The 15,352-nt window shown below is 36.9% G+C and overlaps 1 protein-coding gene across 2 annotated transcripts in view; it reads left to right on the top strand.

Annotated features, from left to right (window-relative positions):
* CUNH8orf34 (chromosome unknown C8orf34 homolog) overlaps positions 1-15,352 on the top strand; it is a 443,306-nt gene that overhangs the window by 119,513 nt on the left and 308,441 nt on the right. For both annotated transcript variants that reach the window (XM_064384261.1, XM_064384262.1), the window contains exon 4: positions 6,545-6,673. In XM_064384261.1, the coding sequence (XP_064240331.1) occupies positions 6,545-6,673 (129 nt within the window). The remainder of the gene's footprint in view (positions 1-6,544; positions 6,674-15,352) is intronic.

Raw genomic sequence — 15,352 nt, forward strand, 5'->3', positions numbered from 1 at the left:
TTTATCAATATATAATGCCCTTCTTTGCCTACTAAAAGGATTTTTGTCTTAAAATCTATTTTGCTTAATATTAGTGCAGCCCCCCAGTTCTCTTTTGATTAATATTTGCATGGAATATCCTTTGATGATTATTCCTTTGTTATTCTTTCTCTTCTTTTAGTATTACCATCATATGTCAGCACATCATATATGTTGATCAAGTGAGAAAAGTCTTGACATCTCAATCAATAACTGCTATTCAATGCAAATTTACATCTATTTCTTATTGTAAATATAATGAAATTAAAACTCTTTAGGAATAGAAAGATATTTTCTTAACTAAAATACTGCCTGGCATAAATATTTGTAGAATAAAACCAAAAAGTTTTCTGACTATTTTTCATATGTTTTAAAGAAAAAAGGAAAAAGACATAAATATTTTAATAGTCATTAACTTCTGTGGGTAGAAAAAATAGTTATCAATTCATTTTTTAAAACATATTTCTGTCTAAAATTTACTGAAAATAGCTACTATATATTAATCAGATGAACTTTCTGAAGAAAAAAGCAACTTCTTAGCCTCTTCAATAGATTGCGAGCTTGATAGAGTGTAATCTCTTCAGTGCAGAGTATTTTGTTACCTTAATCTCCATGTATCTAGAATAGTGCTAAACACATAATTTATGCTATGTGAGTGAATGCATAAGTGCTTGAATGAACAAATGAGGATAATGTAATGATGGATTTATACTAAAATATATTCTGGCCTTTATGTGTTATCAGTTTAGAAATTGTGCATTTTCAAATAACCAAAAAATAGCACTTAAGCAATTCAAGCTGGCATAGGGACAAAGATCTGCAAGGTGACATGATATTATCAATCTTCAATAGTTGTGTGTCCTAGGTAAGATAAGTAGTGTTTGATAAAGGTTTTGCCTTGTAAAATTAATATTTCCACTAGTTACCTATTGTGTGGAATGGTTGCAGATGATGAGTAGAATTTTGGCAGAAATGACAAGAAAGATATTGTCTATCAATTTTCCGTGCATGATAGTGAATGCTGACCCTTTATAACCATTTCAAATGTGTACTCCAGATGAGAAAATTGAGGTAAATATGTTGGTTTAGGTTAAAACCAAAAATTAATATCAACTCTCAGTTGTTTTATGTATGCTTTTGCATTTAAGGGAGCATTTCTGTTTTTTTTTAAAATGCATTTAGCACAGAATATACAAAGAAAAATAGCTGGATATTTGTAGACTATCATAATTTTAGGGAAAAAAGAAAGTATATACATACATATATGTATAGAAAGTACAAACTACATGAATAGAAAAAAATGAAGACAGAAGAACAGTGGCTGAAAAATCATGATACGGAAATACAGAAGGTAGGAGATGTAGTAATTATCTCATTATAATCAATTTTCAGTATGTCACAAACTATAGTACTGGGTATATTTCCTGGCATATTTAAAATGAAAGTAGAGTACCTGAGGAGTACTTTCAGATAAGAACATTAGCATTTATTACATTTTAGAAAACAGGGTTGAAAGTTATTTTGGTTCAAAAGAAATATATAAACAGTATCTCAAATGTTATGTGGAGGAAATGGTAAATTTAATTTTACATTCATCGACACTATTAGTGGAGGTCATACTGAGTCAGAATTTGATGATTACAATAAAGAATTGTTCAAAAATTAGCCCTCATTAATATACAATAGGCAGCTTTGTAACGTAGTGTCATCAGGAAAGACTGAGGAAAAGCCATCTGCAAGGTGCTGTGGGTGGCCTCCTGCACTAGAGCGAGCTCTGCCTCTGTGACCCCAAAGACTCTCTCTAATCTCAGATTCTGTCGTATTCTTCTATAGGTGTTATTACGTAGTTGACACTGTTCTGTTTCTCATTTTCCCTGTGGATATTTTTAAAAACATTTTTAAACAGTAGCCCTTTACTTTTAAGATGTAGTATGACTTAAATAAGGTTTTCAATCTATCAGAAAATTTTAGAGATGTTCTCATCCAAAGACGGTATACCAGGTTAATGACTTCCCAAATTTCTTTTCATTACTTATCAAAACAGCTTTTTAAATCACCCATCCTACTGATTGGATCCTGATTATACCATGGCTTTGGTTGTCCTAGATTTGGTTTCCATGATAAGTTATACAAGATAAGTAGGTTCCCATGATAAGTTATACAAGATAAGCTATTGTATGTCTCATATTGTCACAAGCTACAAAAACATAAAAAGAAATTGGTCTTAGTTCCTCTCAAAAGTTGCCAAGGAAAAGTTCTTGGGTATTATATTAATTAGTTCTCTATTGTACAGAATATAATTTTCCCAAAACTTAGTGGCTGAAAACAGCAACAATTTTTGCTTTCTTATGATTCTGTACGTAGACTGGCTGGTTCTTCTGCTGGCCCCACCTGACATGCCCATGTGGTGCAGTCGGTGGGTAGGTCGTCAGGTGCTGGGCTCAGCTGGGGTGATGGGAGGCTGGGCTGTGTCTGGTAGGTATCTGGGGATATTGACTAGGACTTAAAAAAAACCTGCGTTCTTATTTTGTAAATTAGAAAGAAAAAATAAAGAGAGACCTTGATAGCGTATAGTGATTAACAGATAATGAGGTAGTGCAGTGATACAGATTGCAGATTAGAGAAATTATTCAAAGATTAACAAAAGTGTCAAAGTTTTGAAGAATCTGATGCAAATATTGTTTTCTCCACTCCATCATCTGAACTTCTCTCTCTTGAACCTAGATTTCTCCATAGGCTTCACCTGGGGAATGGCCAGTGAGGTAGCAGTCACGGGCCTGGAAGTGTTTTCTAGATTGATTATGGTCACTGTGTCTACTCTCCGCTACTAGCACACTGGTGTGTTAATTTTAGCTTATATCCCTGTCCCAGGGTCCCTTAAATCAAGAAGCTCAGATGAGGCAGCTGCATTCATTTTTAATTTTTAATTTCTAGGTTTATTTAAATTACAGAAATAATATTTATTTATTCTGACAATTTAAAATATACAGACCTGTAGAAAGAGAAATAGTCTCCTTCACTTGTCTCTCTCAAATGCTACTACCCTAGAAATAGTATGCATCTTTGTATGTTCTTTTCTTTGTACATATTAACAGATAGGATATGGATGGGTTGGTTTGCTGTATAAAAATGGCCTTAAACCGTACATATTCTTAAGCAATGTGTTTTAATTATTTTAAAATGTCTGGCTGTTATTAAAAGGAAAAATAAGAGATGTTGGCAAGGATGCAGAGAAAAGGGGACTCAGGGTACTCTTTTTATTTTTATTTTTTGACATGGAGTCTCATTCTGTCACCCAGGCTGGAGTGCAGTGGCACAGTCTCAGCTCACTGCAACCTCTGCCTTCCAGATTCAAGCAGTTCTCCTGCCTCAGCCTCCTGTGCAGCTGGGACTACAGGCACCTGCTACCATGCCCAGCTAATTTTTGTAGTTTGTTTTTTGTTTGTTCGTTTGTTTTTTAGCAGAGACGGGGTTTTACCATGTTGGCCAGGCTGGTCTCAAACTCTTGACCTTGTGATCTGCCTGCTTCTGCTTCCCAAAGTGCTGGGACTACAGGCATGAGTCACTGAGCCTGGCTGAAAAAGGAACTCTTATACACTGTTAGTGGAAAGGTAAACTAGTATAGTAACTATGGAGAACAGTATGAAGAGTTCTCAAAAAACCTTATAGTAAAACCACCATTCAATCCAGCAATCCCATTACTGGATATCTACCCAAAAGAAAAGTAAACAATACATCGAAAAGATACCTGCACTCACAGGTCTATTGCAGCACTATTCAAAATAGAAAAAATGTGAAATCAACCTAAGTGTCCATCAGTGGATAAATGGATAAAGAAAATGTAGTATGTATACACAGTGAAATACTATTTGGTCATTAAAAACAAGAATGAAATCATGTCATTCTCAGCAGCGTGGTGAAACTGGAAGTTATTATCGTAAGTGAAATAAGCCAGGCACAAAAAGACAAATATTGCATGCCATCACTTATATGTGGGGGCTAATAAAGCTGGTTACCTGGAGGTGAGAGATTGAAAGATAACAGAGACTGGGAAGGGTGATTGGGGGTGGGGGAAAATGAGAGAAGTGGGCTAAAGGGTAGTATAAGCGTACGGTAAGATAGAAGGAATAAATTCAGTGTTTGATGGAAGAGTAGGATGACTATAGTTAACACAAGTGTACTCTCAGTGGATGCACACTCTAAGTGTTGGTTAAATATGTACTCTATGTTGATATTATGATTAATTAACATTGTTTACAGTTAAGCCATACAGTGACTTGATCACTATGTGTTGCATACATGTAACAAAATTTCATGTATACCTTATATATTTGTACAAATACAAATAAAAAATAAAATGTACTGTGGAAGTATCTTTATGGTAAAATACTTAGATTTAACTTACCTTTTAAAATAATTGTATACAGTGTGAATATGAGATAATTTATTCAACCATTCCTTCACTGAAGGACAGTTAGATTATTAACAGGATTTTGCAGCCACAAACTATTTGCTGAAATAGATGAAGTCTTGTACTTTCTGTGAAAATAAATAACTTTGTACATATGTACATGAATACAGGTGCTTTTATTTATTTGTGATGAGTTTACCAGACATAAGATTGCTGGGTCACAGGGTCAGTGCACTTTTTATCATAATAGATATTGTCAGGTTACTTTATATAAAGGCAACAGAATGATATATTTCATTAGTTGGCAATTACTTCCTATGTCCTTACCATATAAATATTTTTTTAAAAATTTATTTTATTTTTATCAAAACTTAATGGCACATGGTTCAAAAAAGTTTAAGTAATACTATGAGGTAGTAGTGTCCGTTTTTCTGCTCAACTCGGCTCCTAACCTGCAATCACTTTCACTTCTTTTAGATGTTGTTTCTGGTTCCTAAATCTACACAATCAAAACAAAAGGTTCTCTTACTTTTTAAATCTGAGGCATTATCTCTTGTTCTCTTTCATACCTTGTGGCCCAACCTCTAACCCCCATCTCATCCTGGTTGTATAGTAATGCAGTTATTTCAAATGTTGATTAAATATGTGCTCTATGTTGGTATTATTATGATTAATAAATTAACATTGTTCACGGTTAAGCCATACAATGTCCAACTATTTTTTTTTCTAGAATTGATAGTTCTCTTGCTTTTCTGTTTGTTTTGTTTACTATGTACCCATCACTAATGCTTTGCCAAACCCTGCCCAAAGAATTAAACCTCAGTATGATCAGACATGACAAGTAATCTTAACTTCTATTTTATAGTTATTCTTTATTTTAAAAATTTTAGAGACTTCTCTTCTGAAGCCCTCTGTCCTCTTGTTCCATGCTTGACTCCTTGGTTTCTAGACTTTCTCTCAGCTGCCCTTTGAGAATATGTTTTACTACCTTCTTGAGAATTCCCTGTTCCTTTTTCTTATTGCGGGGGGTGGAGGTCACCTGATTCCTGAAATCCAAGTCTTAACCATTTTTTTATTTACTTGCTCATTTTGGTAGAAAACCTGTACTAGGAGCTTTCTGAAAAAGGATCCTTTTCCAAGATAAGTTTTTCAGTTCTTCAAAGTATCCTCATTGGTTCCTCAGTTGTGTATATAGTTCTAAGAAGTACTCTATAGTGGGAATTTGGAAGGAATTGCTTCTCTGTCTTCTTAGGCAAAGTGTTGCCATTGAGAAGTCTTGTATCAAGTTGATTTGCTATTTTTGCCCCTGAAAAGTTTTACAATATTTTCTTTATTGCCACTATTAAAACATTTTTTTGAAAATATGCCTTGACTTGTGCTGGACATTTAATGGGCCCTTTAAAACTGAAAAGCAATTAAGTTCTTCTTTTATTATTACATTGACATTGTTCTCCTGGATAGAAGCTCCAAATTTAAATAGTGTGATGTGTTGATTTTCATGGAATCCCTCTGTTCAGAGACTTAGGTATCAGTTTTCTTTGCCTTGCAAAATCCAGTTACCACTCATCCATCCATTTAGCATCTTCTCTCAAAATATATTGCTATGTCTCGCCTAATAATGTCTTCTCTATTAGTTCAACTAATTCTTTGAAGAAAAAAAATCCCTTCACTGTAATGTCATTTTAGTGGGAATTTGGGGGGACATGAGGATAAATACATATATTTAGCCTTCTATGAATGCCCTAAAAATATTTACTAAATAATTACTAGTTGCTGTTAAGGGAGTTAGTGTTTTTTTTTAAACTGCTGACATAATACAAAATACACTTTACTTGTGTGTTTCTCCCTGTGTTATAGAAATGATTAGTTTCAAGTCAATACCTGAATTTTCTTTTTTCTATAAACTCCACCACACTTCCCTTTACCTTTTCTGTTCAAATATTTTCTTTAAACCTGGCTTCATATCTTCCCCTCTGTTTTCTCACAAGAAAATCATCTGCAAGATAAACATTTTTTATTCTATACATTGATCTTGGTACAATCTTTCACATAATGATGAATAGTTTGTGTCATTACATAGCATGCTTATGAAATTACCATTTTTTTTAAACATAGTGCCAAGGTCAGTAGAGCATCCAAAGTGGAACTGGAGGACTAAACCACAAAGCCGTGATTTTGATGAATTGAATCACATCCTTCAAGAGAGCAAGAAGCTGGGGAAAGCCCTTGAGAATCTCTCTCGAAGTAAGTTCATTTACTTGATTATAATTGAAACTCCTAACCAATATTAAAGCAGAAGCATTCATTACTCGTGCCAGTAACCCATTTCCGACATCCTCATTCTAATTCTGCAAGACGCTGAGAAGTTCTAAGGGCAGGAGATTGGAAAGGAACTTGATTTTGCATATTATACAGATTCTTGGGTAGACTGATCACATGGAGTAGAAAGAGCTGTAGAACCCCTCAAAGCTGTTTGGCTCCAACATTTCCACATGGTTTCTGTTATCCAGATTAAATGTGCACCTAACGGTAGCTTCTTCATTCTTTTCTTTGGAAACATACTTTTTTGCATCTTTCTAATTAATAAACATACTCATTGCCTGTGTGAGTTTTTGATGTCTCTAAACTTCTTAAGGATGGTAACTAGACCAAATTCTTCTTAGAATCTTTTCAGAGCCTAGCACAATGCCTAGTGTTTTTTTTTTTTTTTTTAAAGGAAAGAAGCATCTCTGTAATCTGATGGCCTAGGTTATGGTTTTGCTCTGCCATCTATGACATAAATAATCTCAGATAAATCATATAACCTCCATGAGCCTTGGTTCGCTCATCTCCAAAGCAGAAAGACATGATTGTGCCTCTTTCTTCTGGTAGATGTGAAAGTTTAAAAATGATACCTTTCAAGTAAAACATTTTAAATAACTGTTGTCATAAGAATAGTCAATTAAATGATTATTTTGATTTAATTAATGCATTTATATATGCAGCCATACATATATACTTTATGGTTTTAGTGGTGAGTTAAAAGTATTCCTGCATTTCTTTGGTTCCCTTAAGTTTTTCTTAATTTTAAAAATTAGGCACCTTTAGAAGCACATTAATGCCATGGCCTCACCAAAATTTTCTTTTGTTGCCATTGAATACTAACGATTTTTCAGTGGAAAGTAGTTAGAACACTAGCAAATTCTAATGGATTATATTTTAGGATCTCTACAATTTAATCCAAGTAAAATGTTTATTTTAGTAGCAGAGTTTTACTAATTTCATGATTTTTATCTAAGGTAAACATTGTCATGGTATATTTTGAAAGAAGTTTATATATATATATACTAATTATAATTATACATTTTTACATTTGGTATTTTATATATGTTTGTGTGTGTGTACAGCTTTAGTTTTTTCATACCTCTTCATTCATAGCTCATTAGAGCTTTCTTCCAGTTTTTGTGCAGTGAACCCTTTTCAGAAGTTAAGCTGCCTTATCACAGGATCTTATGTCTTGCCATTAATAAAAACCCTGTGTATGGGATTCAAGAAACCTCCATGTTTATTTAAATTTCCTGTTGTAGAAAATAATAGTAAAGTAAGTTTTCAGCTTATTACTATATTATGTTTGTGAAAAGAGCCTGATCCTCTTCATATGGCAAAGACACATATTCATATTTATGAATCTTATCCTTTGGGGCAGAGCTTCGGGGCTCTTTATAGCCTCTAAATATACGTAACAACATGAACTAAAAGAAGGATGATTGAAGAATGTGCCTGACCATTATAAAGACTTTCAAATACACAATTTATCATCTTTGTCCTTTAAGATGTGACACCTGTGTTTCAAATGCTTGTTATACTGTTGTTAACTTGTAAGACAGTATTTGCTCTGTTCCCCTAAATTTTTAATATAGGGATTTGATTGCATTTCAATTATGTAGTTGCCCACATTTGTAGCAGAAGTTTCAGAGCTCCTGTGGACCCAGAAAACCTGACTGTTGGCTTCCAGGTTGTCTTACCCCACTGGGGCTGCTGTGGCAAAATACTGTAGCCTGGGTGACTTATCAACAATAGAAATTTGTTTCTTATAGTTCTGGAGGGTGGGCAGTCTAAAATCCAGGTGCTGGTACCTTTGGTATCTGATGAGGATCTGTTTCTTGGTTCCATAGATCGTACAGCCTAGCTGTGTTCTCACATGGTGGAAGGGACAAGGCAGCTCTCAGAGGCCTCTTTTTAAAAGGGCAGTGATCTCAATCATGAAAAAGGAGCCCTCAAGTCCTAATCATCTCCCAGGCTCCACCTCCTAACACCATTACGTTGCAGATTAGAGTTTAGCTTATGAATTTTGGAAGAACACCAACACTCAGATCATAACACAGGTGAAGCCCCGCAACTGAGTCCTATGATCAGAAGCTAGTGGGGGCCATGTTTAATACTTGCAGGCCAGCCTGGAAAAACAATAAAGACCATCCTTGGTCATCAGAGTAGAAGAGATACAGATATAGGACATTACTCTTGGGATAAAATCAGGGCCAGAAAAGCTATCAGGTGACTCCACAGTGAGACCAGAATGAAGTGTCATAGTCAACTCCTATAGGTATAGTAGAGGGTTGCTTTTGGCTTCACTTAATTGTTTTAAGGGACTCTATATTTTTAGGGTATTCTGGTGGGATTTATGTGAGTTCAGAGGATGGTTGATTATGTAGGGAAGAACTGTTCTTTTTTTGACTATTTTTCTGAGCAAAATGATACTTCCTTGGAATGACTTGAGTTTCTATGATTTTCTGGATCTGAGCTTTAATATTGAACAAGGCATAACATGTTTGCTACCAAGTTATCCACATGCCAGCCCTGGTCAGTATACATGAATCCAAATGCAGCTTTACTGATTGCTTTTGTTTATCAGTCTAGTTGCCCAGAGTTTAGCTATATTAGTGGCAGTCCTACTTCCTCCATCTTGAACCAGGATGTAATTTATTTTTATTTGACTCTTATAATAGTTTCAGCTTGTTAACTCTTTTTCAAACTTGATAGTAACTTTATTGCCCATTCTTTTAATTACTAGGCAGACATAGGGGATGGGATTTTCCTCCAGGTGTGGTCATAAGGAATACTCCATGTCTTGATATTGTGGACCTTTCCCTCCAGTGGCATAACCATTGATGCAAAAAATTGAAAGTTTGTAGTGATCTAATTTTAATGTAGTCACTGACGAGAATTCACTTTAACTGTGCAGTATGAAAAAATCCTACACATTTTAGAAGTATTTTTAGTTGAGATTGACAGCAAATAATCATTTACATCTCTCAAAATGATAGTTATTTCAGCTCATCTACTGTCAACTTTTAGAGACTTAAATAAACACACACACACACACACACGACTCAAATTTAACACCAGGGAAGGCTAGATAGTCTCTTCAGTTTGCAAACATGATTTCGGTTTCAGTAACAACTGTACCATGCTCTTTTCGTGGCTTTTTTTCAAATCTTTCAATGTAACATTTTATCTTAAAGTCAGTCATAAATTGTGACAATCTTCATGATATTGCTCTCTTGTAAAGGCAAACACATTAGAATGACTCACAGCAGCTTGTATTGCCACACAGTTATGATGAAGTAAGCACAGTGGGTTTTTGGTGCCTTCATCCCTCACTTTGTAGCATTTCTATACTTTGTTCAAACATTACCTTTTTCTTCCCAGGAGCTTGGACTCTTACCTCTTCCTTCAAGTGTTTGCCCCCATCTCAACAGTCATTTACTGCTTCTTTGAGGCCATGATGGGGTAGCTGTCTGATTCTTTATCTTCCTTTAAAGGGCACACCTGATTAGGTCAGAGCCATATAGATTAATCCCAGTTCTGATTTACTCAGAGTCTACTGGTTAGCATTATATTCAAGGTTGTGATAGCCCTTCATGCTCAGGAGACTCACTCAGAGACTCAAAGGGGAAAAGATGCCACAAAAGTGGATCTCGAGGCCATCTTAAAATTCTGCCTGCTGCCTGGCGCGGTGGCTCACGCCTGTAATCCCAGCACTTTGGGAGGCTGAGGCGGGTGGATCACGAGGTCAAGAGATCGAGACCATACTGGTCAACATGGTGAAACCCCGTCTCTACTAAAAATATAAAAATTAGCTGGGCATGGTGGCACGTGCCTGTAATCCCAGCTACTCAGGAGGCTGAGGCAGGAGAATTGCCTGAACCCAGGAGGTGGAGGTTGTGGTGAGCCAAGATCGCACCATTGCACTCCAGCCTGGGTAACAAGAGCAAAACTCCGTCTCAAAAAAAAAAAAAAAAAAAAATTCTGCCTGCCATAGATATTATTATTGCTGTTACTATTTATTTACCTATAGCATGCTCCAACTAAGCATTTTCCAGTAAACCTGTAATGTTTGCCAGGTGTATGATTTTATATTTTCAAACAGTCACATTTAAAAAAGGCAAAAAGAAACATGTGAAAACAGTTGGAATAAAATATTGTATTTAACCCAGTATACCTAATTGTTAGGTTTCATTGTATTCCATATAAAAATTTGTTGAGATTTTTTTTTTCTCATTCCAAATCTTCAAACTCTAGTGTAAATTTTAATTCACAGCACCTCTCGTTTCAGAACTGGCCACATTTTAACTGGTCAGTAGCCACAGGACAAGTGGCTACCATACTGGACATTGCTGTTCTGACTAACGTTAACAAAAAATCTCCACAAAATCTCTTCTTTTGAGTTTAACTCCAGACATCATTGGTTTTCCTTCTTCCTCCTTCATCCGATGTTTCAAAGAGTAGTTATGAAGTGTCGTTATCTGGGGTAAATACCCGAGGTTCATTGTCGCACGCAAAGGGAACTGAGGACACAGACACACAACAGGAAGTGGGTTTCGGGGTGAAGGTTTAATAGGCAAAAGAAAGACAAGGGAGAACAGTTATTTCTCTTGCAAGAGAGAGGGATGCCCAGATGAGACTTCGGGTCCACCTCGGAGTGCGCCAGATTTTATAAGCAGGCTTGAGGAGGGGTATCTGATTTACATAGGGCCCAAATATTGGTTGGACGAGGTGTGATATTTACATACTTATGTAAATACATACATATTTACATTTATAACATGCTGGGAAGCTGGCTACCCACCCTAATCTTATTATGCAAATAAACTTTCCAATTGGCTGGAGCCATGTTATCTGCTCCCTACTGCACATATGGTTGGAAAGGAAAAGGGAAAATGGAGCCACCATTTTGAATATGCTTAGTCCCAGATAGCCTTCTCCTATTGGCACAACTGCTGGCATTCACCCATGCAAGCTTCCAGCTTGCCTGTCTACATCTGCAGCTTGATTTTACAGTCTGCTCTCTGCTAGAAAAGAAAATGATTTTGAGACTGCTTTTCATTAAAAGGAAAACCTTACTGAGAGCTTTCTTACCTTCACTATCTGCCTAAATGATTTCTGTTTAACTCCTGTATCAGTTAGGGCTCACTGTTTCTACTTGCTCATCTTCCTTCTGCTCCTCAAAGCAATTATGTAATCACACCTGTGCTTCTTCTGAAACTTATCTTACACTGGTCACCAGGTGATTTCCAAATTGCCAAATGGAATGAGCAGTTTTCCAGTTCTCATGTTACAGAATTTCCCTGGTAGTTGTAACCCTGTTGATTACTCTGTCATTCTTCAGGCTCTCTGTTTGCCTCCTTTCTGGGAGCTTGTCCTCACTTCATTCTCTTGGGATGCCCTCTGCATCACTTCCTGTAGGTCTAATTCAGGAGTTTCTCTTTCTTCCCTGCCACTTTTAATGCTGTTCCTATGGTTCATGATTCATCCTTTGCCTTTGTTCTTTTAAGTGTTCTCTCCATCCAGCCTCATTCACTCTCATCATTTCTCACCCCTACGCAGCTAACTCAAATGAGTGTATTTCCATCCACACCTTTTATATGTTTTTACAACATGCTGAAAGTGTATCTCCACTTGGCTATCGCACTGCCATGTTAAAGTCAATATATCTAAGTGGATCAAACCTCCCTCTTCAAATGTGACCTTTCAGCTGCATGCTGTGTGTTAAGTGGTGGTACCATAGCTTACTTCTTCTTCCAAACTGGAACCCTTCTAGATTCCTCTCTCTTCCTTCTGTTCATAATTGATTAGTTATAAATCTTGCCCATTTTCCCTCTAAGATATGTTTTGAGTCTAGTTTATTTCTCTACTCCTATTTATATCTTCTAGTTCGCCCTCTCACATCTCTGATCAGATTATTGCTTTATCCATTTAAGATATTCCATTCCTGCCCTGTGTCAGAAAAAAAAAAAAAAGATGACAGCCTCTGCCCTTATTGAGCTTATGGTTGGCTGGACTGCCATAACTTTAGGAGAGTTTCATGACCAAAATTTCCACGGCTTGATACAATGTAAATATTTTCTCACTCAGAGAATAGTCTCATGGGATGTTCCAGGATGCAGACTCCTTCCATCCTGTCATTCTACCATCTTCAACACATGACTTTCAAGGTTGCTGCAGAAGCAGAAAGAACCTGTAGAACATCAGGTGGGAGGTTTCTAATGCATAGCATGGAAGTGGCATACATTATCTGCCCACGTGCTATAGCTGACTACAGGGGAGCTGGGAAAAGTAGGCTAGATTAGTGCCCAGGAGAAGCAAGGAATACACACTACTGATTTGCTTCTTCATTCTGCCAGTCAGCCTTCACTAAGTATAGTGACTCTAAAGTGAAAGCCTGACATTCACTTATTTCAGGTATTCAGTGGCTCCTTAGAACCTCAGAGAAAGTGCTTCATGACCTGGCCCTTTGTCGAGTCTCCAGTATCATTGCTCATGACTTTCTTTATGCACCACAGTCACTCAAGCTTCCTCCTTTCCATGCTTTTGCTATGCTGTCCCCATGCCCTGAAGTCTCACCATCTGCCCCTTCCTCTGCTTCCCTCTTCAGCAAGCCACATTTACTCTTCTCTTTAGCTTCAGCTCAAACACCACTTCCTCCAAGATTATGTCTCGGTTGCTGTCCTCTTCTGGGCTGGATTTGCATCCCCTCACTTTGTGATTCTATACTTTTTTCTGAACACACTTATCTGCTATGATCTGTTTTCATCTGTCTCCTCTGGACCTTGAGTTTCCTGAAGGCAGAGCCACTTTGCTCTTGTACTGTCTAGGACTTGGCACAAAGATTAGCATATAACTTGGTTATGGTTTGCTTGATGAGGACTACCTCTGGTTCCATTTCATCCGAATTCCTCTTTTCTGAGACCTCCCCCAACTCTGGCTTTCTTCACTTAAACAAGCCTTCTGCTTTTTAAAATGTGAGCCTTTTGGATAATATACATGGGTTTGGCTGTTTGTAGATTTGACTTGTTTGTTGGGGTCTTTGGCTTTAACTGCGATGCTTGAAAATAAATTGATAGCTAAGTAAGCAGGTAAACGAATAAAGAAAAACCCAAAAGCTAAAGACCAGCAGTTTTTTATTTCATGCAATTGTTCAACAAAACCTACTTTGTAAGGCACTGTTCCCAGAGTGGCAGGATTTCGAGTGTTCTCTGGGCCTAATGCTTTTGCTGCTTTTGGCAGCTCCCTGTGATGTGAGGCAGTGGTGGGATGAGTATCTTTAGGCAATCCAGACATTGGTCCACAGATCTCAGTTCATATGAAAACACTAGCTGGAGCCTTTCCAAGGAAAAGAGCCCAGCTGCTGGGGGAACAGAGGACAGATATTTATGCTCTGTGACTGCTAATAGCAATCTGCAGTCAGCCAAGAAAAAAAAATAGCAAAGGACTTTTTTAGTGAGTCAGTCAGGAATGTACCCAAGAAGTCTTTCTGACAAATAGACTAAGGAGTTAGAGAATAACTATGCATGAGAGAAAGTAGAGATGGATAATGTGGCAATTACTTGTTCATTCATTCCCACATTCATTGAATGCATGCGGGAATGCAAAGATGACTAACACATGGACCTAGGCTTCAAGCTTACATTTTAGTAGTGGAGACAGTTTTGGAAATTATAGTTTCAAAGTCTTGTACAAAGTACTTTAAGAGAGCTGAGGAGGCATAGAAGAATCTCCAAAGGGGTTTAGGGACAACTTGATAGAGGACTTATCTGAATCAAGTTTGGAAGGATCCAAAGGTCAAGGTATGATAGGAGGAGAGTCAAGATGTGTCATGGTGAGGGAGGGGAGCATCACACACTGGGTCTGCAGGGCAGTGGGGAACTAGGGGAGGGACAGCAGGGGGTGGGGAGGGATAGTATGGGGAGAAATGCCAGATATAGGTGATGGGGAGGAAGGCAGCAAACCACACTGCCATGTATGTACCTATGCAACAATCTTGCATGTTCTTCACATGTACCCCAAAACCTAAAATGCAATAAAATATATTTTTTTAAAAAAAAAAGAAAGAGCACAACGCTGCTGACATCTTGATTTTAGCCCAGTGATATCCATTTGGACTTGCGACTTCTATAATTATAAAATAATAAATTTGCTTTGTTTTAAGCAAAAAGCAAAGGAAAAAAAAAAAAAAAAAAAAAAAAACAAGATGTGTCATGGAGACGGATATTCCTGGAAGAGAGAAGCATGTGTGTAAGGATGTATTTTAAAGAAAGAGGAAAAGCTTAATCATCCAAAAGGCCACAAGGATGACTGCATAGTGAAAAGGAGACTTTTATTGCTGATACCAGTTTGCAGACCAGCAAGTGATAGTCTCTGGTGTGAACGAAAAGTGCTCTTTTTGAAGAGGGAAAGGGCAGATTGGGTTTTATGCTTCACATGATCTGTATTACACGGGTATCATACGTATTCAGTAGGTTTGGGAGAAAACCATGCATATTTATGAGAGCAGTTAAGTACATGCACAATGGGCAAACATATATGTAACATACATCCTATTTTTCACTTTGGGGTGTGGTTTTAGCATTAAAATGATGTGGAATATCATTATGTCAAAAGGCA

The sequence above is a fragment of the Aotus nancymaae genome, unplaced genomic scaffold (assembly GCF_030222135.1).
Source record: "Aotus nancymaae isolate 86718 unplaced genomic scaffold, 86718_ANA_hifiasm-v0.15.2.pri h1tg000036l, whole genome shotgun sequence".
Taxonomy (NCBI): Eukaryota; Metazoa; Chordata; class Mammalia; order Primates; family Aotidae; genus Aotus; species Aotus nancymaae.